At 39.3% G+C, this 26,071-nt stretch overlaps 1 protein-coding gene across 10 annotated transcripts in view; it reads left to right on the plus strand.

The window, feature by feature from the left end:
• CPEB3 (cytoplasmic polyadenylation element binding protein 3) overlaps positions 1-26,071 on the plus strand; it is a 213,353-nt gene that overhangs the window by 141,644 nt on the left and 45,638 nt on the right. For all 10 annotated transcript variants that reach the window (XM_082423686.1, XM_082423687.1, XM_082423690.1 and 7 more), the window contains 2 exons: positions 3,359-3,473; positions 13,529-13,710. In XM_082423686.1, coding sequence (XP_082279812.1) covers positions 3,359-3,473; positions 13,529-13,710 — 297 coding nt within the window. The remainder of the gene's footprint in view (positions 1-3,358; positions 3,474-13,528; positions 13,711-26,071) is intronic.

Here is a 26,071-nt window from a genome sequence, read left to right on the forward strand (position 1 = left end):
AGGATAGATCTGGCCTGCAGATAGTTTTGTCTAGCGTGTACAGGTGACTTTATACATTTGAATTAGTTCCCAACATTCAAAAATCTTGAAGTTTTATATAAAAATCTGAATTTCTAGCTACTTTTGAGAAATGGAAAAGTCTGACAACACATTCGCAAATGCTAACTACTAGCTGGAGCTGAGAGGTGTCTGCTTCCTTTAACAAGAGTGGTTTAACACTGCTACATTTAAAATAGGTAACCAACAAGGACCTACTGTATAGCACAGGGAACTCTGCTCAGTATTCTGTAATAACCTAAATGGGAAAAGAATTTGAAAAAGAATAGATACATGTATATGTGTAACTAAATCACTTTGCTGTACACCTGAAACTAACACAACATTGTTAATCAACTATGCTCCAATAGAAAATAAAAATTTTAAAAAATAAATGAAAGGAGTGGTTTACTCCATTGTGTCACTGCCTGCCTACTAACCGTTGTCCTGGTAGCTTGACATGTTTATGCTGCCTGTCTGGCCCTACAGACATTTGTTTTTGTGTAACCCTTGCTGTAAGGTCATGGCATGGCCAAAGGGCTAGTGGATGCTCCCTCCCAGATAGCCTCTTCCTAGAGTCACCTTTGTAATCAAATGTGGTCAGGTTTCTTCAGGAGGTAGTGTTGAAACCATGTCAGGCTCATTTAAGGTAATCTTCACCATTCTTCACCTTATCCTTGTCCTTAGGATGTTGTGGCTTTTACTGCCCAGTATAGCCTATTTGACAACGTCCTGCAAGAGTTGTTATACACACACACACACACACACACACACACACACACACACACACACACACACACACACACACACACACACACACACACACACAGTAATCCCTATGTGTGTAAAAGCTGTTTTGCCAGGGGAAGTTTATGTTGAATTAGGACAGAGATCTAATTTCATCCTTTCTCAAAACTAATTATTAAAGAAATAAAGATAATAAAAAAACAGTTCTTTTACTTATATTCTACCCCTTCTACAAAATATCTGAGCCAGCTTATAAAGTATGGGATTAAAAGAGTAGAGAAACATGTATATATTTTTTTTTTCAAAGAGTAAGTCAGAAAGATAGAACATGGATATTAGACCCTGAGAATAAACCTTAGAAGATGGAGAACATGCCTGTGTGAGAATGGTCTTATATTTCAGAGAGAAACCAGAGTGTGAATGGAACTTCTCAGTGCAAACAGTACCATAGTATTACTCTTTGCTTAGCTCTTAGAGTGTACTGATGTTGGCCTGTGTTGACTTTTCTCTGAATCCGCAGTGGTGTGAGCTCTGAGGAGCTGTCCTGTGGTGGCAGCTGGGAAATGTGGGTTTTGTGAAGAGGATTAACCATTACTGTCTCCCTAGTCCTCTTCCTGAATTTTTACCAATAGGGTAAGGGAATGGGTTGTGTGTGATGTAATGAAGGGGTGGGGAGGGTGTCAGAGGGAAGAAGAGGCAGCAATGAAGACTCTCAGCAGGCAGGTTTGAGATGTCTGCAGAGTTCTTTTGAGCAGCAGTAACCTCCAGCTATTGTACAAGGCTACATTTTCTGTACTTTTGATTAAATGAAACCAGAACACTATGGATACTACACAGGAATTGTTTTCATTTGTGAGCCATATGAGCAAACTCAGTTATCATAAAGTTAACGGAATTAACCTGGTCCTGAAGCTGCCTTAACTACTTAATAAAGGATGAGACTAGAAGAAGAGAGGGCTCTGTGTAGAAAAAGATTTGCCCTACTTTTTTTTTTTTTTTTTTTTTGGTGACATTAGAGTCCTTTTTCTTAGAGTCAGGACATTGTGTTTTTAATTAAAAATTAATAATGGGCCCTCATGAAGGCATTTGAAAGTGGTGTTTTATGGTATTGGTGAATCTGCCTTTGTGGTAAATGTCAAGGGAACGATAATTTAGTCAAACAGACCAAATTTTACAAGGAAAGAACTGGATTTTTTTTTTTTAAGTGATAAAGGTAGAGCAGATGCCTAGGTGTTAACAGAATTACAAACAGGTCCAAGGTTTTAGGGTCTAGGGAAGAAGTGGAGATTTTATGGCTTCTGGCTAACTGGTGAAGGCAACTGTGTCATAAAAGCCCAAAAAGCTGCGGGACGGGGGGGTACATTTTGTAACAATCATAAAGAACGTGTAGCCTGCTTCTAACTGAGCGATGCCAGTGTTAGAGTTGACCCAAGATGTTTTGAAAGTGTAATTGGCAGATTTACTACCTTTCAAATAGGAGTACTCCTGGATATAGCCAGGCCACATAAGAAATTATCATATGTGTTTCCTTGCATTGTATTGTTGGTTGAGTAATGGGGCAAAAGAAGAATTTTGTTGATACTAAGAAAATGAAAATTCAGCTGTTTTGTTTCCTATCCTAATCGATGAGGGGAAAGGAGAGGGCTGTTCCTTAAAGACCGACACTATTTTCTCTGCTTCTATACCTGGCCCACTTCCCAGCGCGCATGGCCAGCTGAGTGACTGGTTGGTTTTCAGGCAGTGCTGAAACTGGCCTCTCAGTATGAGAGGGTTTTTTGTGCTTTTTTTGTTTTGTTCGGTTATGGATTGAAAGGATTATGTTTTAAGGTTACGATTCTGATGGAATACCTTATTTTATATGATAATGGTAAAACAGTGTAAACTATGGGCAGGAAGTCAGAGTCCCAGTGAAGAGACACTACCAGTTAGAAATATGTCATAGAGATTTCTTCTTCTACTCTTTGAAAATTTGCTTCAATTTCTAGGCTTACCTTTATTTAACCAGACTTGTTTAGGAAAATCAGATCAACCAAAAGTCGATAAATCTGTGACCTTCAGTATTTGATATTGCTGGTAATTGTGTGCTAACTTGATAAGTGTTAAACTGTGTTAAATCATATTGCTGAAAGAGAAATGTTTTAATTTTAGGGGGTGATCATTTAAAAGCCAGACATATGGATAATTTTTAGAAAATATTCCCAATGTTCCTGTCCCTCTTTAGGTGAGCTCTTAAAAAACTAAGTGCTGTAATGTGACCGGTTATAAACAGTCGAACATGTGTTAAAATTCAAAACCCAGACTCTATCTATAAAAGACTGCCCTTTTTTAAACCACAGGTGGTTTCTGAAGGTTTCATGGTATATGTCTAGAGTGTTGAGTCTAATACCTGTAAGTAGATTCCCCAAGAGTTCTATTGAAAGCCACTTAATGCAGATTACATTAACTAAAAACTGGATTTTGTTTGGGTTGTGTATGTTGTAAAATGCACAAATCAGTGGGTTTGTCTTTAGTCACCTTATTCTCATTTGGGGTTGATGGAAATGAAGTAAGGACCAAGTAAACGACTTTTTTTCAGGTGCAAATTCGACCATGGAACCTAAGTGACAGTGACTTTGTAATGGATGGTTCTCAGCCTTTGGACCCCAGAAAAACTATCTTTGTTGGGGGAGTTCCACGACCCCTTCGAGCTGGTGAGTGGAAATAGTAACACCACAACAACAAAAGCAACAACAAAATCCCCAATGTGTTTAGTCTTCAATATTTTCTAGGTTTCTGGTCAGCTATGCACAATCTCCAAAAAGAAGGCTGTCAGGTCAGTTTCACTGAGCTGACCCTTAAATGTTTTCTCCCAAGATGTTGTATTTTCTTATGGTACAAGAGTGAACTTCATTAAATTGTTATTTCAGAGGGATGAATTCTAATTAGTGCCTCCCTATTCAACCAATTATTTTTAAAATAATAACAATACATTTGGCAGTGTGCACTCTTATGCCAGTTAGCATTGTTATATATGACAGAAAAAGAAGTCACCCCATCAGAAATCTGTCCAGTGCAGCTGTGTGTCCACTTAGTCAGTGAGGAACCAAACAACTGCTAGAAATTGTGTCACTGGGAATCAAACTGAACTTTTCCCAAGTGAAACAGGTTCCTATTTTTTCTTATATACTTTGAAAAGTGAGGTATGTATTTGAGCATCTTTATTTTGACTTCTTGAAAGCTCCCCTGTTTTTTGTTTTTTAAGTACCTTTCCAATGATGAAATAATTGTGCCTGCTGGGATTGGGCAGAATCATTATTGACTGGGGCATTTGAAGTGATGCTGGGCTGATGACTTCAATATTTAAATCCAAAGACAAATCTAATTGGTTGTGGATTAGTGTGATTGCCCGTGGAATATAATAAAATTATTTGTAAGAACAAAGTTTTCAAAGTGCTTAAAATAGTTGAGTTTATTTTTTTTTAAATAAGATGAAAAAATAAGGTAGCTGTTGCCACTGTAGTAGCAAAAAGGACAGTGTTATCTCTACGTCAGTGTAAGCAAGTAGACTTAGTTCTACTTAAAAAGTAAAAGAAAAAGCAGAGGTCATTAAAATCAAGTTGTGAAACAGAATTGTAAAATGTACCTACAGCTCTTTGGCTCTATGACTTTGGGGACTTCTTAATTCTGAATGTTCCTCAACATTTCTAACATATTTATTCAAATCTCAACTCCAATCTACTCCTAAAAGATAAGTTTTAGGTCTGTACAAAGATGTATTCGTAATTCCATTTTGAAGGACTTTAAAACATATTAATTATGACTGTGGAGTTCGTAATTTTATGGTACTTCAGAAAGTCAAGCATCACTGGGTCTTTTTCTCATTCTCATGGAAAACCTGCCCAGAGAAGGAAAGCAAAACAGCAGAGATGCTTTTCCCCCTTTATCTGCTGTCAGAAAATAAAGTCTAAGCAGGGCTAACTCGAACGTGAACAGCATTATGAGATGAGGGCCAATGCAGCCCTTTGTTTCTAAACAGCTTGTGCTTTAAAAAAAAAAATGTGGGTGGGGGCACTGTGTAATATTCCTGGCTTTTTCTAACTGGTGGTGTGTCTAGGAGTGGAGAGGGAGAAAAATCTCCTTTGATAGTGTTTTAACTGCAAATGGATTCTACAAAAATGGACATTCATTGCTAGTATTCTAGCTGTTCTTTTCTGCAACTAAATACAAGCACAAATTAGTTTTAATATCTCAGCTCCTCTCCTTTTTTCTTAGCTGGGAATCTGAAAAACAAATTTCTGAAAGAAAAGTTCCCACAGTTGTAAAAATAACAGAACTGGCTTTGACCTCTTATGTCTATTTTTAAGTCACAGACACAATAGTTTATAAACTAAATTCCCTTTTTTATTAGTCACTCTTTATTCTTTCTGTTTAAATGATTTGAAAGGATAGGTGTGGGCCTCTATATCCTTTTCTCTCTTTAAATCTTGTGATGATCTATTTTTCACACTGTTCTTATGATCACACTGACACTGCAAGACAGGAAACCCAAGATGCTAAATTATATTCTTTCTTTAACGTTCTGTGTCTATAAGATGCTGCAAGTTCTAGGGTTAAACAAGAATTATGTTTAGTTACCTAGTCAGAAATAGGATTTTGTGTTCCCTGCCTAGATAGTACATATTTTGTAAATTTCAAAGTTCTTGTTTTTTAACGTAAGCTAAATTTTTTTGTTTTAAAATTTTGTTTTTGCCATTATTGGCTAGTAATCTACAGTCACTTGGTCTAATGGCAATGTTCCCCCATGCCAGCACCTCCTATAAGTGTAGCTAGTTTCTAGAAGGGTAAACAATCTACATTAGCATCTTAGAATTTTACTCTATCTATCCAAGACTTCCAGATTGGAGGCCATGTAATCTAGATGAAAAGAGTTAACATCTGCAGCTTTTATCCCTGTGCATAGAATTAGTTTTCTTTGGAACACACTGAGCTTTGTGGATTGGTGTGTGTCTTGGAATAGAAGACTGTTTTTAAAAGAATTCATTTTGACTTTGCTAGACAATCTTAAATTGAATACAGTGCAGTTCACTTGAATAATAAACACGTATTGAGCACGCACTGTGTTACTGGCACTGAGAAAATGCACATTATGCCACACTGAATGGACATCCCACTATCATGTTGAACAGGTCGTCATCTACAGAATCAAAGATTTCAGAACAGAAGAAAATGAGAAATGTATGAATAAAATACTAACTCAGTTAATTGGATGCTAAATTATACTCCTTAACATAATGATTCTCAAATTTTGGTTTTTAAATACTTCAGGGCATTTTTTATTATTTCCGGGGGTGTCGTGGTTATGAATTCTGAAAAGTCTTAAAACTATTTCAAGCACTATATACAAGGTGATCCTAGACTAGATATCAGTGATGAGACTCAACAGGTGAGATTTTATGTGTCCAGATTGATTTTCACCTTATCCTGGGCCAAAAGTGGTCCTTCAACACGTTACAGTGACTAAAATGTTATCACTCAAGAATTATTCCTTTGGATCTTGTGAGGCTTTTTATCTTTGATATTTTCCCATTGTAAGACAGGGACCATTATCACTAATAAATTATTCTAAATATAGTTATCCCACCAAACAGAAGTGCAGAAACACTTCTAAAGAAACAAGGCAACCTGTTTTAAGTGGTATTGTCTTGACTGAGGAGTTTAGGTTGCTCCTTCTGACCTTTTGACAAGCGTGACTTGACTTTTAAAAATTCAAGTTGGAAAAAATCAGGGGCCTAGAAAAATTAGCCTGAAAATGGGAAAATATCAGTGGAAAATCTAGATGAGTTTACCCAAAGTTGGACTGCCTGATTGTTGCCTTCTCTAAGTCATATAATACACATTTCTACGTCTCTTGTCTCTCCCTTCCATCACTCCTGTCAGTGACAGTGGCAAGCCCGGGATGGTTTACCTGAAGTCTCCTGGTGTTTCTCCATCTTGCTTTCCTTCCACTCCCCACTTCTCCCCACCCCGACTCTAGGAAAGGCCGTGGGTAGACTCGCCATGCCACCGTGTGGCTAAAGTGTACATATTCTTCAGAGGAGTCAGTACAGGGAAAGGGGTGGTCTGTCTGTCTGGTCTGTCTCTCCTCCCGCTACTACCTGGACGTGCAACAGCATGTTGCCACTCTTCATTCAAGTGTTGTAAGCAGCATGTCTTCCTAAATCTCAGTATGGAAATATCCCTGTTGCGTATCCCTATGGCATTAGAACCTCTCCAGACCACATCTCTTTGCTCTGAGAGCAACTAAGTGCCGGGCTTGGGGGTTATGAGGAGACCACCAGGAAAAAGTGGAAAATGAAGGATCTGGTCCCTGTATTCTTCCCTGGTTTGTAAATGTGAGTATTCTCTGACTCTAGCTTCTTGGCTTAGACATCTCATTTGGGGGCTGCCTCAGTGATCAAGCTTTGGGACCCATCCACTTCCAATTTTGATCAGGCTTGAAAAACCCTCAGTCTTCCTCTCTAATTAGAGGCATCTGGGAGCTGTTCCTCCACTTTATGACTTCCTTCTGACAGTTTATCTGACCAGGTCCTGCAGAACAGATCAGTCTTGAGTTCCCGGAGCCTACCATTTGCCCATCATCTTTGGGTCTCCCATCTTCCTAACTATTGCTCTGATGATTCTTTCCTGTCTTTTTCTCCCCTGCTAATATTCTGTGATGGATCCTGAAATTTCCTTCTCCACCTTACCCCCTCCCAACTCCCCCACCACCACTGTTGTGAGGATGGCTTTCTATGGAAATTCTAGGGAAAAAAATTTTTGAGGTAAATATTCAGTAAGGTATGACATACATCTAGAGAACGTACATGATGAATTTTTCTAAGAGCATTTATTTCAGACATTCTGCAAACATTCTGGTAGTCCACATGTATTAGGAATCACATCCTGATTTGTGATTAAGGAAATAGGAGTATTATAACCATAGCCTTTTTGTTCAGTGAAGTGGTAGCAGGCAGAAATCATCTTTATATCAAGTTTGTCAGCACTAGGAGCTTTTTCTTTTTGTTTTTCTTTCTCTCTCTTTTTCTTTTTGGCTGCACCGTGTGGCATGTGGGATCTTAGTTCCCAGACCAGGGATGGAACTCGCACCCCCTGCAGTGGAAGCACAGAGTATTAACCGCTGGACCTCCAGGGAAGTCCCCCTGCCAACACCTTTTTTTTTTTTTTTTAACATCTTTATTGGAGTATAGTTGCTTTAGAATGTTGTGTTAGTTTCTGCTGTATAACAAAGTGAATCAGCTATATGTATACATCTATCCCCATATCCACTCCCTCTTGCGTCTTCCTCCCATCCTCCCTATCCCACCCCCTAGGTGGTCACAAAGCACCGAGCTGATCTCCCTGTGCTATGCAGCTGCTTCCCACTAGCTATCTATTTTACATTTGGTAGTGTATATATGTCAATGCTACTCTCTCACTTCGTCCCAGCTTACCCTTCCCCCTCCCCTTGTCCTCAAGTCCATTCTCTACGTCTGCATCTTTATTCCTGTCCTGCCCCTAGGTTCATGAGAACCTTTTTTTTTTTTTTTTTTTAAGATTCCATATAGATATGTTAGCATACGGTATTTGTTTTTCTCTTTCTGACTTATTTCTCTCTATATGACAGACTCTAGGTCCATCCACCTCACTACAAATAACTCAATTTCGTTTCCTTTTATGGCTCAGTAATATTCCATTGTATATATGTGCCACATCTTCTTTATCCATTCGTCTGTCAGTGGACACTTAGGTTGCTTCCATGTCCTGGCTATTGTAAATAGTGCTGCAGTGAACATTGTGGACACCTTTTTTTTTTGTAGACGCTTTTTCTTTCACCAAGTCCCAAGTTCAGAATGAGTTGTCTCAGATAAACTCCAGAATTGGCATACTGACTTGATTAACTGCATTGCCCTTAGGCTTAAGGATTTTATAATGTCTGTGTTTGTTTGCTCCTCCTCCAAAAAAGCAAACTCTCACCCACAGCCAATGTCAAAGTTTGCCATATCAGTGGCAGTTTGGGCAACCTTAGCATAAAGCCAAAGTAAGACTGGGATGAATTGGTGCTTATGGAGCAGAAACCAGGCCAAGTAAATGTTAAGCAAAGATTTATGAGTAGAGGGAAGAACAACTGCTGGACAAAACTAAACATTTGAGCACTGCTCTTTGCCCAGCGGTGTGCTCAGAGCCCTCATGTATGTTTAATCCTCATGATAACCCTGTGAGGTTGTAAGTGGTAGACTTTTCATTGTAGAGATAAGGAAGCAGAGTTCAAAGGGGGTGATTAGTCAAGACCACAACAGGTGAAAAAACCAAGGTTCAAACTCAGATCTCCAGACTTCAAGTTTGGGGCTCTTTGCACAGAAGGAAGCTGCTTTATCAAGCTGAGATCTGAGATGTTGTCTCAGTAATAGCAATAACAGTCAATCTGGTACCAGCTCGATTTAATCAAGTTAAAACTCTTATCCTTCTTACTTAGTTGATTGTTCATATCATTTGTTTGAAAATATTCTTAACTTCCCAACGTCTCATGCAGAGTGGAAGCTAATGAGCACATTTCCTCCACTAAAGATGTGTGAACTGCTCTCATGAACCAACTCAGCAATCGTAAACCCAGAAAGTCCACCTTCAAGTTGAATTTTCCTTTCTTTCAGAAGTCCAGACCTCTTGTCATCCTGAGGCGCCTTATGCCTCTTTCCTGTCTGCTTTGTTATTTCCAAAGAGGAGAAATGTAGCTTCTAGATTCACAATTTAGACTCTGGAAAGATGAATGTGTTAGTATTTCCCTCAGGAATCCTCATTCCTGCTTTACCCCGTTTGGCTCTCATAGTGTCTCAGACTTATACATTGCCTTAGGCTAGCTTTGAAATCTAATTAAATGACAGGAACAGGATCCTGGAGTGGGGCAGGATGGGGAGTCATCATGATTTCCTTTCTGACGAGCTGAAGTCCCTTTCAGATCTCTGTGAAGAATTAGGAGCAAAACAAGGAACCACAGTTGGGGTTCAGAGTCACCTTCACGGCATAGTCACCACAACCCAGAGGCATTCATGGAAACGCTATACGCTACATACAACTGCAATATTCTTGTTTCCTTCTCCAGTCTGGGACACGGTGAAGCTCATCACAAGAGCCAATGTGTGGGTTATACTCATAGTGGTGTACTGTTACCATGGAACAGTTGTTTATGAGATGACTTGAGTTGTCTTAAGAGCACAGAACATCTTATCCAAAGTACAGAATGCCCTTGGATATAGCTACCAGAACTCCTAATTTCCCACCCCTGTGGTGACCAGACACGCCGTGAACAGTGTCTGGATGGGAAGGAAAAAATAGAAGTGGTTTGGAGATTCCTGACTTCCTCATGGACTCTATGCCTGCTGTCACCTCCATCTGTCTGAATTTCAGCCTCTACCTGTATGTCCTGCTCCGGTAGCCTCATCTTCCTCAGGTTAAATGTTAAGAACGTGCTCTGGGGAGCTACGCTGTCCTTGTCCTCTACAGAGGATGGTTTAGAATGAGGATTCACTGTCATAGGTTTAGTAGGTGGTTTGACTACATTTTCCAGATAAGACACTTTCTTGATCAAGGACTCACATTTCTTGAGCAGGATTGAGATCATAAGGTATAGATAGACCCACGAAGGTTTTAGTTGACTTCTACCAGATCCTTACTGCTTTTTTTCTGTTTTTGCCTCTTCCTCCCAAGTAGTCAAAATGGTAGCCATCTTCTTGGCTCAGCTTCCCCCTAATCAGAGGAAGGGAATTTATATGGGACTTTCCTACATTAACTGATAATACTCACTCTAAAGAACCCTTTAAAACCTAGTCTCTAAAAGTAGTGGTACATTATGACATCTGTAGGTGAATTTGTATCTTCCATATAAAAAATATTTTCAGATTGGGAATTTGTAGGATTTGAGGAGAGCTTGCTCTGTGTTTGTTAGTTACCTATGTAGTGGATGAATTGTTAGTATTTTTTTTTAATGCTGTTTTTACCAACTGGTTACTTTTCTCAATAATTAAAAACTCTGTTTAGTACTTAAGTGACATACCTCTGGTGTTTTGAGTCCAGCATGAGTTTAGCCTGCAAGAAGTATTCTTTTAGTGAAGACTTGCTGATTGAGTAAAGGACCAAATACAAACAGCAGTTGGTTTGGTCATTATTTACTTTTCTTCAAGGGTCATCACAGTATTAGAACTTTTGTAGTTAAAATACAGATTAAGGTAGAGAGATGGGTAACCTTCCTATTCTTCTCCCCCAGAAAACTTTCCTTAGTCACCTTGATTTCTTTCTTGTAGCTTCTCAACAAATTGCCCTTCACTTGAGTGAGACTTCATTGGCTCAAACGTCTGCAGAGTTTTGGGTGGCCAAGAAAATGACTGTATACAAGCTTTTAAGTGGAAATTATTTATTTATATAGTTTTCATAAACACCTAAGTGAATGAGGGTTTCTTTTTCCTATCAAAAGTACGTAACTGCCAGCAGCATCAGCCATGACCTAATCTTTGGCACGTGAAGATGATTTTGCAGCAGCCAGGTTCACAGAGTGCTTGTGGAAGGTGCCATCTCTGGCATCTGAGGATCCCTAAGGTTCCTTTGGAGACCAAGATGCAGTAGAAGAACCTGTGGTTACCGTAACTCTTCTCTTCAGCTGGAGCTTCAAGCTCACAGCTGGTGTGTATACCTTCTTTGTAAATTAGATATTTTCTTGAATCCTTCCTAAGGGTGGAAGACAAGCGTATTCAGTCCCTTGACAGCATTCTTTTCCTGGCCATTCACCAGGCTGAGGGAGTTTTCACTGTCTTGTTCCGTTCCGGAGGAAGCCAGGTCTTTGGAAAGTTAGTGTTTAATTTCCAGGCCCTGAGGTTACATATTTTACTAAGCCCACTTGACTAATAAAGGAAATTCATGAATGACTGCAGTGAATTAATTCCACGTTCAGTTTCTTGTTCTCTGTAACTGGAATAATGTTAGCTATGTGAGGAAGTCCCCAAGCCATCAGAAGTTGTTGGGGTGAAGTATGAGGACCCACTGAACTCTGATATTTAGGGTACACACATGATTCTTATTGCATTGTTTGAATGAATGTGATTCCTGGATCCTGCCCCAAGACTGCAGTCAGGGTTCACTTGGGCTCTAACCAGCAATGTTCCCTTGGCTGATGTGACTCAGTAATTCTGATCATGATGGGATCATTGGGATAGCTTTCTGCTGTTCTGTCTTTAAAAGCACTTATTCTCTGGCTTAATTATTGCTAGTTTATTTTCTCCCCTTCTGAAAATTACCTGTTGGTTGGAAGTCATTCTTCCAGTTAGAAACAGGCACTTAGAAAACAATTACCAGTATTAGGCAGTCTGGTTTGGGGACAAATTTTGAAGAAGTTGAATAGAAAGACAGCCTTTCTGTCTGGCGAAATAGCTTTCTTACTGCCTCAGCAGCTTCCTATTACAGGAACCAGTAGTACTTGGCTTTCCTTCTGTTTGTAGAAATCTTACACCGTTCAGCCCTTCAGCCCTTGTACCTGCTGCAGAGTTCTTCCCCTACCCCTCCAGGTTGTGCTGCTTTCCTTCTCCCCAGATACTGATTCCTGTGGAGCTCTACTGTCTGATGGTCTTTGCACACTGGCTGTGTCCCAGGTCATCATCTGTCTTCCCTGTCTGCTCCTTTCCAAATGCCATGTGTAGGTGTTTGAGGGAAGTGGATTCTTGGGTCGTTCCCCAGGGGTAGGACTAAGTCTTTTGGACTTAAACCATGTGAGTGGCCTGAAAGGAATGGTCATACCTGGAGGAGGTGCCATCCAGTATCAAGTAAACAATTACCTTCAGGCAATTTGGATCCAGGTAAGTAACTGCTATGTGTCTCTCCATGGTACCTTTTGATGAGGACGATTTTAGAATATCAGACCTTTGGAATGCTCCAATGTCCAAGTGCCTTCTGTACAGGTGTTTTGCAACTATACCAATATAAAGGTATACTTAGAAGAAATATGGTGAGGTGTGCAGACCAGACCTCTGGATTTATAGCAGGGTGTAGGATGGGTATGTTTTTACTGCCTTTGTAGCAGCTTAGTGTTTCCTGGCACATTGTAAGTGCTCAATAAATCATTGCTGCTGTGATCATTTTTAGTACTATTATTTAAGAATTCAGTGTGAGAAGTTAGTATGGAGAGTTCTCAGTTGGGATAGCATATACTCTTAAAATCTTTATTATTTTTTTTAATTGTAGAGATTTACTTTAAGCCTGTAAACATATTGCCTCTAGTTAAAATGAATTAAATTCTTTTTTTTTAGATTAAATTCTTTCTATAGCTTGATCTTAATACAGTAGTGTGACTTTAGTAATTGCTTTCAGTCCTAGAGGTCAGTAAGTAGAGCTGTTTCTTATTAACTTGTTAGGGTACCTGAAATGCTTTGCCTACCCAGGGCCCCACTCCAGTGGACTAAGCAGTTAGAAATTAGAACAGGAGGGTTGCTGATAGATCATTTCTTTTATACTGTTGCTGAAATTCTGGTTATGTAAACTCTTAATTTTTTTTTTTCATTTTGTTTTCAAATATCCTATGAGGAGCTCCCCTCCTTGAGTTGTAAGACTGGTGTAGACACTCTTCATGAGACTTAACATGGGTTTTCCGTTTCTTAATTACACTGCATGATCCCTACATAGTCCTTCCTTCTCCTGGGCAAGAGTACCTTCTAAACATTTATACCGAACAGTGTTTATTTTCTTGCAGTTGAACTGGCAATGATCATGGACCGTTTGTATGGCGGTGTCTGCTATGCTGGCATTGATACGGACCCAGAGCTGAAGTACCCCAAAGGTGCTGGCCGCGTGGCATTCTCCAATCAGCAGAGTTACATTGCAGCCATCAGCGCCCGCTTTGTGCAGCTCCAACACAATGACATTGACAAACGGGTAAGCAACTGCTCAAGGTATAATTGCTGTGGGAAAGAAATGAAATTTATTCTGTGGGCCCCTGGGGAGAAAAGCACCTTGTGATCAAAGTGAGCAGCTCTGCCTTGCATGGCATTAGCCCATGAGTCCACCTAGGCTGCCTGAAGAGGAGAGCGCCCTTCGTATTTAAGGCGTTGATGAACTTTCTGCCTCACCCATCCCCGGGGTGATGCTACACTTATGAAAATAACACTGCAGAATTTAGCAAAGCAAACCAGTGCTGTTCAAAAGATGATGCCAACAGCACGTTAACGACGATTGAGAGCTGGTCATCTGCTTGACCCGTGTGGTACTCTTAAAACAAACAAACTTGAACTAACATTTAATGTTAATATTCAGAAGTATACATAAAATTTTGAAGTTCTGGTTTCTTTTAAAATCGCAAGAACATAGGGACTTCCCTGGCATTCCAGTGGTTAAGATTCCGAGCTTCCACTGCGGGGGGCACGGGTTCAATTCCTGGTCGGGGAACTAAGATCCCACATGCCACGCAGCGTGGCCAAAAAAAATTGCAAGAGCATACGTGGTAGCAGTCATTGGAGCCAAATAGCTGCCGTCCCCTCCAGCCCCCTCTCCAACTCCCGTAGTTCTCCTGCTCATACCAAATATGCATATCCCATTACCTGCTTCTTTGCCCATTGGTGTTACCTACCTGACCAGTAGAGGCACTCAGATTTGCTAACTCTCCTCTAAACAGGGGACAGTAGAGCTGTAGGGCATTGGTGTGCTCAGTTGGCTTTGGAGACAGACACAGGTTTAAATCCCTTAAATTCCAGCTCTGCTGCTATTTGGAAGCTTGGGGGAGTAGAAGGTGTTAGTTAGTAGCTAATCTGGGACCTGTACTGATAGATTAAAAGATCAAGTGGGAGAACATCAAGTCTTAAATACCTCCCTATGCAATTGTACAGTGGCTGTTAATGCTTCCAGCAAAGGCTGTTCTTGGGGCATACACTGGACTAGAATAAGTAAAGTAGTAAATATGTTGTATTACAAAGTTTCACCTATACTCTCTATGGTTGACTGACTGATTTTGCGTAGTAGACCTAAGTTTCTTAGGAGGTGAAAGTCTCAGTTGGTGATGAATTTTTTTTATAGTCAACAAGGTTACATTTTCTTTAAGACATAGATCAAATTACAAAAGCCAGTGCTTAAAATAAATAGTCTATTTGCTGCATCTACTGGGATCCTTAAAAGTAAGTAGTGGTGGTTTGTTTTTTAATTAAAATGAATGAAGTTTTACAGAATTTTGGAACACTCTGAATCAGTGGAAACTCAGGGGGTGATAAACATTCAGCTCCATTCCTAGTTTTCAGGTGCCCACAGCACCCGTTCTGTATCAGTAATTCCCCTACAGACTGTAAGCTCCACAGAGCTTACCCACTGCTTGATGTATAGATACAGTAGATGCTTGATTAACCTTTGTTGAATTGACAAATGGTGTTATGTGGAGTGTTCTCTTAACTACCGCTGCTGGTGGACTTGCTAGTGCCTATACATTTGTGAGTCTGAAGCCCCAGATTCCATGACATTTAGACTGCTCTTGCCCCCATCACTGGTGATCCCAGGCAATAAACTTAACTTGAAGAGCGCTTATGTTCTCATCTCTATCAAAGTAGCTTTCTTTGTTCCCCTCTGAAGCCAGAATTAATGAGACTTCTCAGGAGGTAGGTCCTAGAGGTGGTAAAAGAAGGTTCCACTTGCTCATGCTTATATCTTTCCTTTGCTCTCACCCTAGCAACCTCCTGGCCTATTCCTTAGTTAGAAGGAAGCACACTTACCCCAGGGATTACAGAAATCTTTGAACCCCTTTCAGCATCATAGAAAATTCAGGCACTATTTGTTTTATTGCCTACCTCTACTCTCACCCCTGCTATGCTCATGCCCTCAGCATTGATTCCCACAAGACTTCGACGTAGGTAAAAAAGAAAGAAGTGGCTTTTCTTTTGTTAGCATAATCATAGGCCATGCTATAGAAATATATTTGGCACATCAAACTTCTCAAGACTCAGGAAAGCCATTGACTGTTTTCTGCTCACTGTATTTGGGTTAACCATACCCTCCATATCTTAGAGTAGTTCTTGATAAACATTTAGGGTAACAGCCAGTTGTAATGGAAGGAGTATGGAGTTTGGAGCTAGAACAGATTCCAATACAGTTAAACCTTTGCTGCACCAGTCACTGGTGACTCAAGCAAGTTACTCAATGCCGGGAACCTTGGGTCCTCATCTGCAACTCCCTCCTGGAGATGGTGTGACGATTAAATGAGATTTGAAGATTGAACAGCCAGAGTCATATGGCAGTTAATAGATGTTTAACTGGCACTTGCTGGTTAATAGTATTCATCTTGCTGGAAGTATACTTACACTGCTGTTAATATTACGTAGCTTGAATTTTATCGGTTGCTCTGCTGAAGATGCAGTGAAAAGATAACACTGGTTAGTGAAAAGGGCACTGGCTAGAGTCAGATGACCGGGTCTAGATCTGGTCCTGTTCCTGGTGGGCTGTGTGATTTTGAGCAGGTCACTTAAATTCTGAGTTTCAGTGTATAATGAGGGCAGTAGTAATAGCTTTGTGTATCCGACTAGATTGTTGAGAAGCCCAGAAGAGATACTGAGCAAGAAAGTAATATATACAGTGTGTCTCACTGGACACATGTAGAGTGGGACTGTTGTGGGCAAAAGAATGCCATCTCCATCCACATGGTGTCAAAAGGGACCTATCAGTTCCTTCAGTGCCCTAGGATGAGAGTCATCTAAGTGGGAGAACTGGAAATCATTGAAAGTGATGGATTCCTTTCTCTCCCTGTCTCCCAGCTCCATCTTCATGCTCTTTGTTTGCTCTGACCAAGGTGCAGACCATTTTCTTTATTATGAGAGAAGGAAGTCAGCTTCCATCTTGAGTGGGGCTCCTTTTTCACTGGTCTTCTGTGAATATTACACTCCTTTCTCCCAAACTGTTACTCTATCCTTGTTTTCTTCTTGCTTTGAACATGGCCAGCAATACCTTATTTTGTTGTCCCTGGCATTCTGAGCCTCTCTTAACTGCACCGTTTGCTGTAGATGCTTTTTTAGGTTGATTCTACTTTTATATTTATGTGTCTTTCTTCTAAAGCTTAAGTTTGAGCTTTCCAGAGGGTTCCCATTATATATAAGCATATTAGTATTTCCTTAGGTAACGCCCTTTTTCTTTCTCAGGGGCTCTGTTCTTGATTGACCATGGAGAATTTCTGTCATCGGGCACACCCTTCTTTCCTGAATAACCCTTCCAGGTTTTTAGCAATAGTCTCATAGCTAAGGTTTTGAAGCTTCGAAAGTCAGTGGCAGGTGTCTACCTGTGCCCACAATCCCTTTTCCTTGCTGTTGCAAATTCCAAGATGCTATAGTCCTTTTCTCCTTCATTCTAATGTTAGCCTAAAGTTGCTTTTAAACCGAGGCCTTGACTATTTTGAATAGCTTCAACCTTTATCATCCTTCTGGTCAAAGGAATCTCTTTTGCTGTCTGTATCATAAATGCAGATTCAGTGGAATCAGCAGATTAAAAAAAAAACCAAAAAACAACAAGTATAGATGGCATTTTACAGGCCACTTGCTTCGTGTTTGCAGCCCTTTCCTCTTTCACTGTTTGCCCCATATGGAGAGTGGGAGAGGGCCTCCTGCAGAGCAGCAATGTCTGGAATCATGGAAGTTCTAGCACTGTTTAAGGTGTATGTTCTCAGGCTGCACCTTTCCTAGGTAAACTGTGGGAGGTAAATGAAGAAGGATCTGATTGGTATGTTTCATTAACCTCTTTTATGTCCAACCACCTTTTTTCAAAAAAAAACATCTCTTTTGAGAGTTTATATGTTTATGTATCGTCCTTGTTGTTGTTATTGCTGCTCTTTGGCTAAGCTTTTAGATGGAGTGATTTATGGGGAAAATACAGCCTTTATAGATTTGATTTCTTCTCATCATCGTAGAGACTTTTGGCTTGCCTATGAATATAAAATATGCCAATATGCAACAGTTACAGAAACAGTTGCACCTATGGCTTTGGCACTTTTAATCTCTGCTGTCGTCTCACTCATCCATGTCATCATCTTTAAAGAAGAGGTGATTTAAAAAATTTTTGTTTTGGTAACAACTTTATTGAGATGTAATTCATATACCCTGCAAATCAACAATTCGAAGTATTCAATTCAGTTTTTAGTATATTTACATAGTTGTGCAATCATCACCACAGTCAATTTTAGAACACAGGAAGAAGTATTTGAATGTGCATCCTTCAAGTCTGCAATAAGAGGATCAATTGAATAATGACCCCAGTGAGGATAGGGAGTTGAGGGATAGTGGATTTATCCTGTATAATTTTACTCAGCTCATTATAGGGAAGGGATCCTACTTATTAACTTGTGCTCTTTGAAGTCATAGGAACAAGGCAGCCCAGGCTGTTGGGGCAAATTTCTGCCCCCTGCTATGGCAGTAATTAGGGTCCCCCAAGAATATGTGACTTGTTGGAGTGGGCTGATAAATCTATGCATCAAAAAAAAAAAAAAAAAAAAAAATCTATGCATCAGCAAGCTTTTCGCCACAGTATGCGTAGCAATGGGAGGACTAACAGGTGGAAGAGGCTTCTAATGGTAGTTCCTCACGGAGCTGCCATGATCTCGACTCTGCCACCTGTGCCCAGAGATCTGAATGGGAGTGCTTGGCACTTGGCTGACACTCAGTAAGTGTGTAGAATAAACTAGGTTGGTATATGGGAGAGCAAGGACTAGAAGCAACCCCAATTCAACTTTTGGCCCAACTCCAATTCCTTCTTTACATGAAAAACTAAAGCCATCTTTTAAAATCATGATTTGAATCACATCTTTCCCTCCTTTAAACCTTTTGATTATGTTCTACTGCTCTTAGGTTAAAGGTCAAAGTCCTTAATTAACACTGCCTACATGACCCTTCGTGTACTACGTACTACCTCTGCCTCAGCTCCCATTTCCTCATCTTGAGCCAATCACAACTGGCCTTTTTCTCTATTTTACAGGGTGATTATGGATACTGTTTCCTCTGCCTGCCTGAAACTCACTTTTCCTTCAGGTCTCAGCTTAATTGTGAAAATTTTAGGAATCCTTTCTTCAGTGGAGCTTACATCTTCCCCATAGATCATTGTCATAATACCATCTATTATTCCTTTGTGGCATTAAATACCTCTGTAATGAAGCAATGCTTTAATGTCCACCTATGCTTCTAGACTATGCAGTCGATGAGGGCAATCAATGACTGTGTGTCTCTCGTGTTAGCTACTGTATACTCAATAATTAACACACAGTGGACACATTATTTAATTATATTTGAATGAATGAATGCGTTGTTGAATGAATGCTGATTGTTTGAGAGCTTCCAGATGGGAAGCCCTTTGGCATATCCAACTGTCCACCAGAGGGCACTCTGCACAGCTTTCTTTTTTTACTTAGTTAAGCAGGCACTTGAGTAATAAAGAAGTTTAGGTTTTGCTGTTTAGCATATCAAAAAGTTTATTTGACACTTACAGTACATTAAAGCTAGACTTTAACTTGGGCATGACCTCATCCAACCCCCTTTATTTGCAACAGAGAAGAATCTAGGAGAGGCTTGGAGACTCTCAAGACACCTGTCATTAATTGACGTGAGAGCTGCCTCTGCTTATGGAACTCCCTTCCCGAACGTTGCTGCTCATCCAGGGTCTAATGTTTCTTTAAACCCACTTCTTCTATGAAGTCATTTTTCCACAGACCTGGGTAGGAACCCCTGAGTTGTATTATAGGTCCTTTAGTTAGTTTTATACGTGTTTCCATATTTCATGTAACTTTTCAGGTGAACATACACTGCACAGAGCAGGGCACATCTGGAGTTTGTTATCAGAATTTGTCAGTATGTCTATAGGTAATTTTGAATATTAACAAAATGAATTTGAAATTTTTTTTTGCAATTGTTTTGCTTTTGATTTTAATTTTTATGTTGTCTTCATGTAAACCCTTTTTTAAGTCAGTGTGAGCCAATGCAACTCCACTGGATTGTAATGTTTAGTGAAACTGGCATTTTTGCTGTCATAATGACCCTTGTTATTGAACATTATTATAAATGAGACAAATACAATTCATGCCTCAGTTTTTACTTCAAAAGAGAAGTTATTAACATCTTGAAATAAATCCTTTAAGGCTTACATTTATGCATGTTTTATGGCTAATGTTCAACAGTTACTGGTCAACTGGTTATTCATCCCTATGATGACAATATTGAAGTTGTATGATACCCAGCACAGGGTTCTCAGCATTTCTTCTGCCTTGGCATACACTCTCATGGGTAACAGAGGCTCCCTAGAACACTAATGTGGGGGGGTGTTTATGTATCTAAGGGTCCCACACCCACTCCTGCCATCATCACCCACAGAACCGTGGCTGTAGTAAAAAAAAAAAAAAAAGTGTGTCCTGGCTTAGGAACTGAGAGATCTGAGTTTATACTCCTAGCTCTTCTCCCAGCCATGATGTGACCTTGGGCAAGTTACTTAACCTTTTGAGGCTTGATTTTATTGTCCCAGAGTAATAAGACCACTAACCTAACAATCTTAAGGTTTATAACACAGATAAACAATGAAGGTGAAGAAGTGCTCTGGAAAGTTACTAGGCTGTACAGATGTTGATTTGTATCATTGCTGAACTTGGCCTATTTAAACTGTGCTGTTGGTTCCTAACCATATGTCCAAGACTAATAGTTGATTCGCTCTCTTTTTTTTTTTTTGTCTTTTAAAGTGCCTACTCAGTTTCACTCAGAATCTTTAATATAAGGATAATGAAATAGTTGAAGTTGACACTAAAAAAAATAAAAAGAAAAACGAAAATTTAACATAAGTGCCAATCTATCAACATGCAAGTTGGATGTTAGTCAAGACATGTATGTAGAGACTGAAGTTTCATTTAAAGGTGTAAACACCTGGATGCATTTTCTATTTAAAGGATTGAAGGTGTTTCTCTCTTTAGTCTAGAAAGAGGTGTTTTTACCAGTATCTTCTCTAATAATGAAAAGATTTTGAACCTGAAATTGAGTAAAAGATTAGGATTAAATTTTACTTATATTCTTTTGAACAGTGTTTCTGTGAAAAACTGGAACAGTTTAAAGTATTTAAGTACAATAAGGGCAAAAGAGGACATCTGTACTCATTCTGTCTGTTTTAATGGTATTTTTAGAAGTGATGCCAAATGAACACTTAAGATGTGAAAGCTCTGCTAAATCCAGTTTTCTTTATAACTCGTCTAGGTCACTTACATATGAAAGATTTTTGTAGTGTGAAAATTGAGATCATTAGACAATGGGTAATCTTTTTACATGGCCATTTTTCTGCTCTTTTGTCTACTCTCCATGGTGCTGAGAAAATTAGTATGGGTAGAATCAGTTGAGTCTCCCTTAATCTAAAAAAAAACATATGATTTGATTTATGTGAACTATTTCTTTATAAAAATCTCAGGGATCCCTCTCACAGCTGTTGTTTAGCACAGCTATTGTTCTAGTAGAACGGATACTAGACTAGAATCAGCCAATCTTGGGTTTAGTCTTAACTATACCTACCTGTGTAGCTTGAAGGAAGGACATGTGTGTATGTGTGTTAAAGTGGTTTTGAAAACTATAAAGTACTCTGTCAATACACAGTGACTCTGAAAACACATTAATTTACATGAAATCATAAATGACTAATATTTGAGCTCTTCTGGAAGATGTTTATTAGACAGTCTAATTGGAATTTCACATGATAAAAGGAGTTAAATATTTCAGGAAAGATAGGGGTAATGTTGGTTGGTTATTTGGGTTTTTGAAACAGGAGGAGGAGCTCTCAGTAGGCAGGTCTGCCCTGCCCAGGAATCTGTCCCTAAAATTAGTTCCCCAAATCATCATTTCCTACATTGTTCTCCATGAAACATGAATCCCTTGGGATTTTAATATTTATTTTATAAAAAAAATCTTTTTCTGAGTCAAATGAGTTTAGAAATGCTTTCTTGAAGAAAGTTAAATAGGCTAGTTTATTCTAGGACTTCTTGGAAGCATTTATATACTAATCTCATTGTGAACATCCAAGAAGGAAACAATATGCAATTTTTCACAAATTTTTTGACCATGGAACTCTTCTAAAACGTACCATCTCTTGGGAATAGTGTTCCAGGGAACCCAGTTGAGTAATTAGTGTTTTCAGCTTCGTTTCTTCTTTCATGCTCAAAATCAAAAGTTTAGTAAGCAGTTGATTGTTTTTCCCTTCCTCGGTCCTTTTTCCAAGTTTGTCCCACCCACCATATAATCTCTCTGTTTTTTTATTTTTTTTTCTTATTGTGGTGTAAAAAACACATGAGATCTACCCTCTTAACAAATTAAGTGTACAGTACAGTATTGTTAACCATAAGCCCAATGTTATACTGCAGATCGCTAGAACTTTTTCAGCTTGTGTAATCGAAACTTTATACCCTTTGAACAGCAACTCCCCACTTCCCCCTGCCCCCAACCCCTGGCAATCACCATTCTACTTTCTGCTTTCTATGAGTTTGACTACTTTAGATTCCTCATATGGAATCATGTGGTGTTTGTCCTCTTGTGAATGGCTTATTTCATTTAGCATAATGTCCTTAAAGTTCATCCATATTGTCACATGTGACAGGATTTCCTTCCTTATTACTTCTGAATAATATACTGTTTTATGTATATACTACATTTTCTTTGTCCATTCATCTGTCAGTGGGCATTTAAGTTGCTCCCACACCTTGGTTATTGTGAATAATGCTGCAGTGAGCATAATAGTGCAAATATCTCTTCAAGATCCTGCTTTCAGTTCTTTTGACTACCCAGAAATGGAATTGCTGGACATGTGTCTTCTATCTACAAAGGGTTGGGGTGGGGTAGCTGCATATTCAGAATGCTGGGAGGGGCACTGAAAGTGTGGTTGCTGTTCTCTTTAGTATTTGTAGTCCTTCATCTCTTGATTTCTTGAGATTATCTATTGTATCTTTCTAACACATCAGTCTCTATATAAGAAGGGAAAATAGTTTTGAAATCAATATACCATTGGGAAATAATGTTCCCTTGACTCTATTTTAGCTTAGTGTAGAAGACCTGAGAGTCTGACTTTGTTAGCTAATTTGGAGCTTTCTGATACTTTTATTTAAGGAACACTGTGTTAGTTAAGCCATAGCACATCGTATGTGCTTTGAATAGCGCTTTTTAGAATAACCCATTTTTTATTTAGTGAGATGTTATCCACTGCACCTTTCTTTGCAAGCACTTCAAGTACTTCACACATTTAATCTTTTTTTTCTCTCTTCACTAAAAACATGTTGGGCCTGAATTTTAGCTAAAGATTATCAAAGGCTTTATATTTTTAGCCTGCATGAAGATTAATATGAACTAGTAACCATACTAACAGAAGTGCTGATAATACTGCTCTTTGTCCCTGGCCACAGCTAGAATATATGAGATGACTGAATAGCCAAAGAAGTGAGGGTTCTGACGACCTGTTCCCAGACTATTTCTGCTCCGAGCCTTAGTCTGGGACTCCCACAGCCCAGCCTTTAACTTGCTGCTGTTACTGGCCCTGGCCTTGATCTGGCTTGAAAGTTTCCCAGCTGTAGCTATAGCTATGTTTGGTTTGACCCTTTGAGAGGAAGCAACACCCAGAAGTGAGTTCAAATATTTTCTGAATACCACATGGGCTTATTTTGAAGCCCTGGGAGTCTCAGAGCCTTTGACTAGAAATAGCTTTTAAAATAGAGTTTGGGTCATCTTAAGAAAGAGAGAAAAATATTCCTCTTCTCTGAATGGCATGGGACCTTTTTGTCTTGTCTCTCCTTCCTGGTCTTGACCCCTCATCTCTTCTGTCCTTCGCTCTCTTTTTATGTCTTCTCCTGTGGAATTGTGATAATTTTTAATATGAAAGCTCTTTAGAGTGATTAAGTGTTCTTCTTTCCTTCTCATATTTGAGTTTAGGCGCTGTTTATGAGATTATTAATGGGAAAAAGCCACAGTTTTTTAAAGTAGTTACCTCAGTAGGATATTCAAGTTCTTTGACCTCAGAAGGCAGGGGTATCAGTCAGTTAGCAATTTCTTGGTGAGTGCTTATTTTTACTTGGAAGAGAGCTGGTCCAAACCTCTAATATAGTAGAGGAAACTGTGGCCTGCAAGGTTATGATGTAGCCAGTTAAATGGATAGAGCCAGAGGGCTCTGCACGTCTGCATCCTGGGGGGTTAGGGAGTGGTGATGCCATGGCAGTCATGCATTTTATAGATTTTAAATGACTTTCTTACCCATTGTTCTCTATATGATATACTCTTCTACCACTAGAAATTGATTTGGGGCTGATTTATATCCTCACCTCCAGCCCCATTCCCAAGCAGCATGGAAGGAAACAAGATTAGAGAGTGAATGTGTGGAGTATGCAGGATTCTGTCAGCTGGACCTTCTTCGTTTCATGAAAAAGTAATCTTAAGACCAAACAGAGCACTCACAGATCTCTCTGTGTTCTATAGACATACAGCAAAGGTGTCAACATTAGCACACATAAGTATGTTTCCTTGTGGGAAAGGCATAAGGGTGAGTTTAAAACCTTTCTTCCTCTAGCACTTGAAAATATGAAAAATGGTCAGTCCCATCCTTTGAAAGGTAAAAAGAGAATAAAATTCAACCATTTTCGCTGTGTTTATTTTAATCTACCCCAGATTTCTTCTAAAATTAATAACTGCGAATTTGCTATAACTGGAAGGTTGTGGATAACTTTGTTGCTAAGGAAAAGCTATTTTCACGTTGCTGCTTTAATTTCCTAGGCATCTGTCATCTGCTTTCTAAACAGCAGGATTCCAGCTCATAGTTGAAAAACTAAAGATTTAGTTTAAACATTCTTAGTATTGCCTGCCGGTGGAGGACTTGCTTTAGCAACTGTAAAGACACCGTGTTTAGTGGGAATGGTAATGCGGTTACTGTGGATTTTAGGCCTGGATAGATGTACTCTGTGACACATGCCAAGAAGATTAGGAATACGTTATGTTTAAAGCTTTGAGTACACCAAACAAAATGGTCTTTCCAGGAAGCACGTTGCTCCAGATGATAAGAAATGGCCTACCTGACTTCTGGGCAGGCCTTTCCAGACAGTTATCCCTATTAAATTATACCTCTTCACTTGGCCTCTTTCTCCAGTTTGTCCACTCTGACTCCATTATCTGAAATCATTGCTGCTACTCATCTTCCAGCCACCTGTAAACATGCCTTACCTGCCTTGGGACGGCTGGGTATCTGACAGACTTAATTTGTTTTTTTTCCTGTCACCAAAGGGCAGACTGCGGCAGGGACCAGCTGTTCTTAATATGACCTTTAGCACATAATTCAAGCTGAGCCTGACCTTGGCTAATGCCTCCTTTCTCATTTCTACAACCTTTCGGGTCCAAGGAGAGAGAACTCTGGACCTGTGAATAGTTTATGGTCTCCCTAGGTATCACCTCTCTGCCACCAAGAGCTGTTAATCATTGCTTTATTTACTTTAGGAGGTCATTATGTTGACCAATATCAAAATGACTGCCAAGCAAAATATTTTCCCTAGCTTGTTAGAAACACAACAACGTCAACATTGAGATCAGTTTATTAAAGTATGGCTTTTTCTTCACCTATATCATTCTACATATATTATTCCCTTTTTCCATCTTTTTATAGCCACGTATCCAGCATTCCCCATCAGTCTTCCTTAACCTTAATAGTTATCCCTCATCAATAAGTTACACATGTTCTCAGCATCCTTGGGTATGGTCACCTCCATTAGGTGTGTAGTATGAATTCAAGCGTTTCTCTCTGTAGGACGTTCTCATCTCCTGGTCCTGTAAATCTCTTTGCACCAGAAGGTCAGCTTGGTGATTTGATTGGCTCTGTGAAGGGCTCTAGTATTTGAACTTTAATGGTCATGTAGATCACTAATGTGATCCCAATAGGTTGGTGTCTCCAAAGTGCTGTAGCTTAATGATACTCCAGGTGTTTTAGGTAGTTAACAGAGAAGCCTCTTTTTATTTTATGTTATTTTATTTTAAATTTTATTTTTATTTTATTTGGGGTTATAGTTGATTTACAATGTTAGTTTCAGGTGTACAGCAAAGTGATTCAGTTATACATATACATATATCTATTCTTTTTCTGTTTTTATTTTAATAATTATGTATATGTGTATTGGGAAGAATAGAATTAATCTGGATAGTCAGGTAAAACATCAAGTAATAGTACAGATGGCATTAGGATATGGCAAAAACTACAAATGGTTGGGAATGCCTTTAAGAAACTCTCAAATAGACCATAAATTATT

The sequence above is a fragment of the Balaenoptera physalus genome (genome assembly GCF_965194825.1).
Source record: "Balaenoptera physalus genome assembly, chromosome: 14".
NCBI lineage: Eukaryota > Metazoa > Chordata > Mammalia > Artiodactyla > Balaenopteridae > Balaenoptera > Balaenoptera physalus.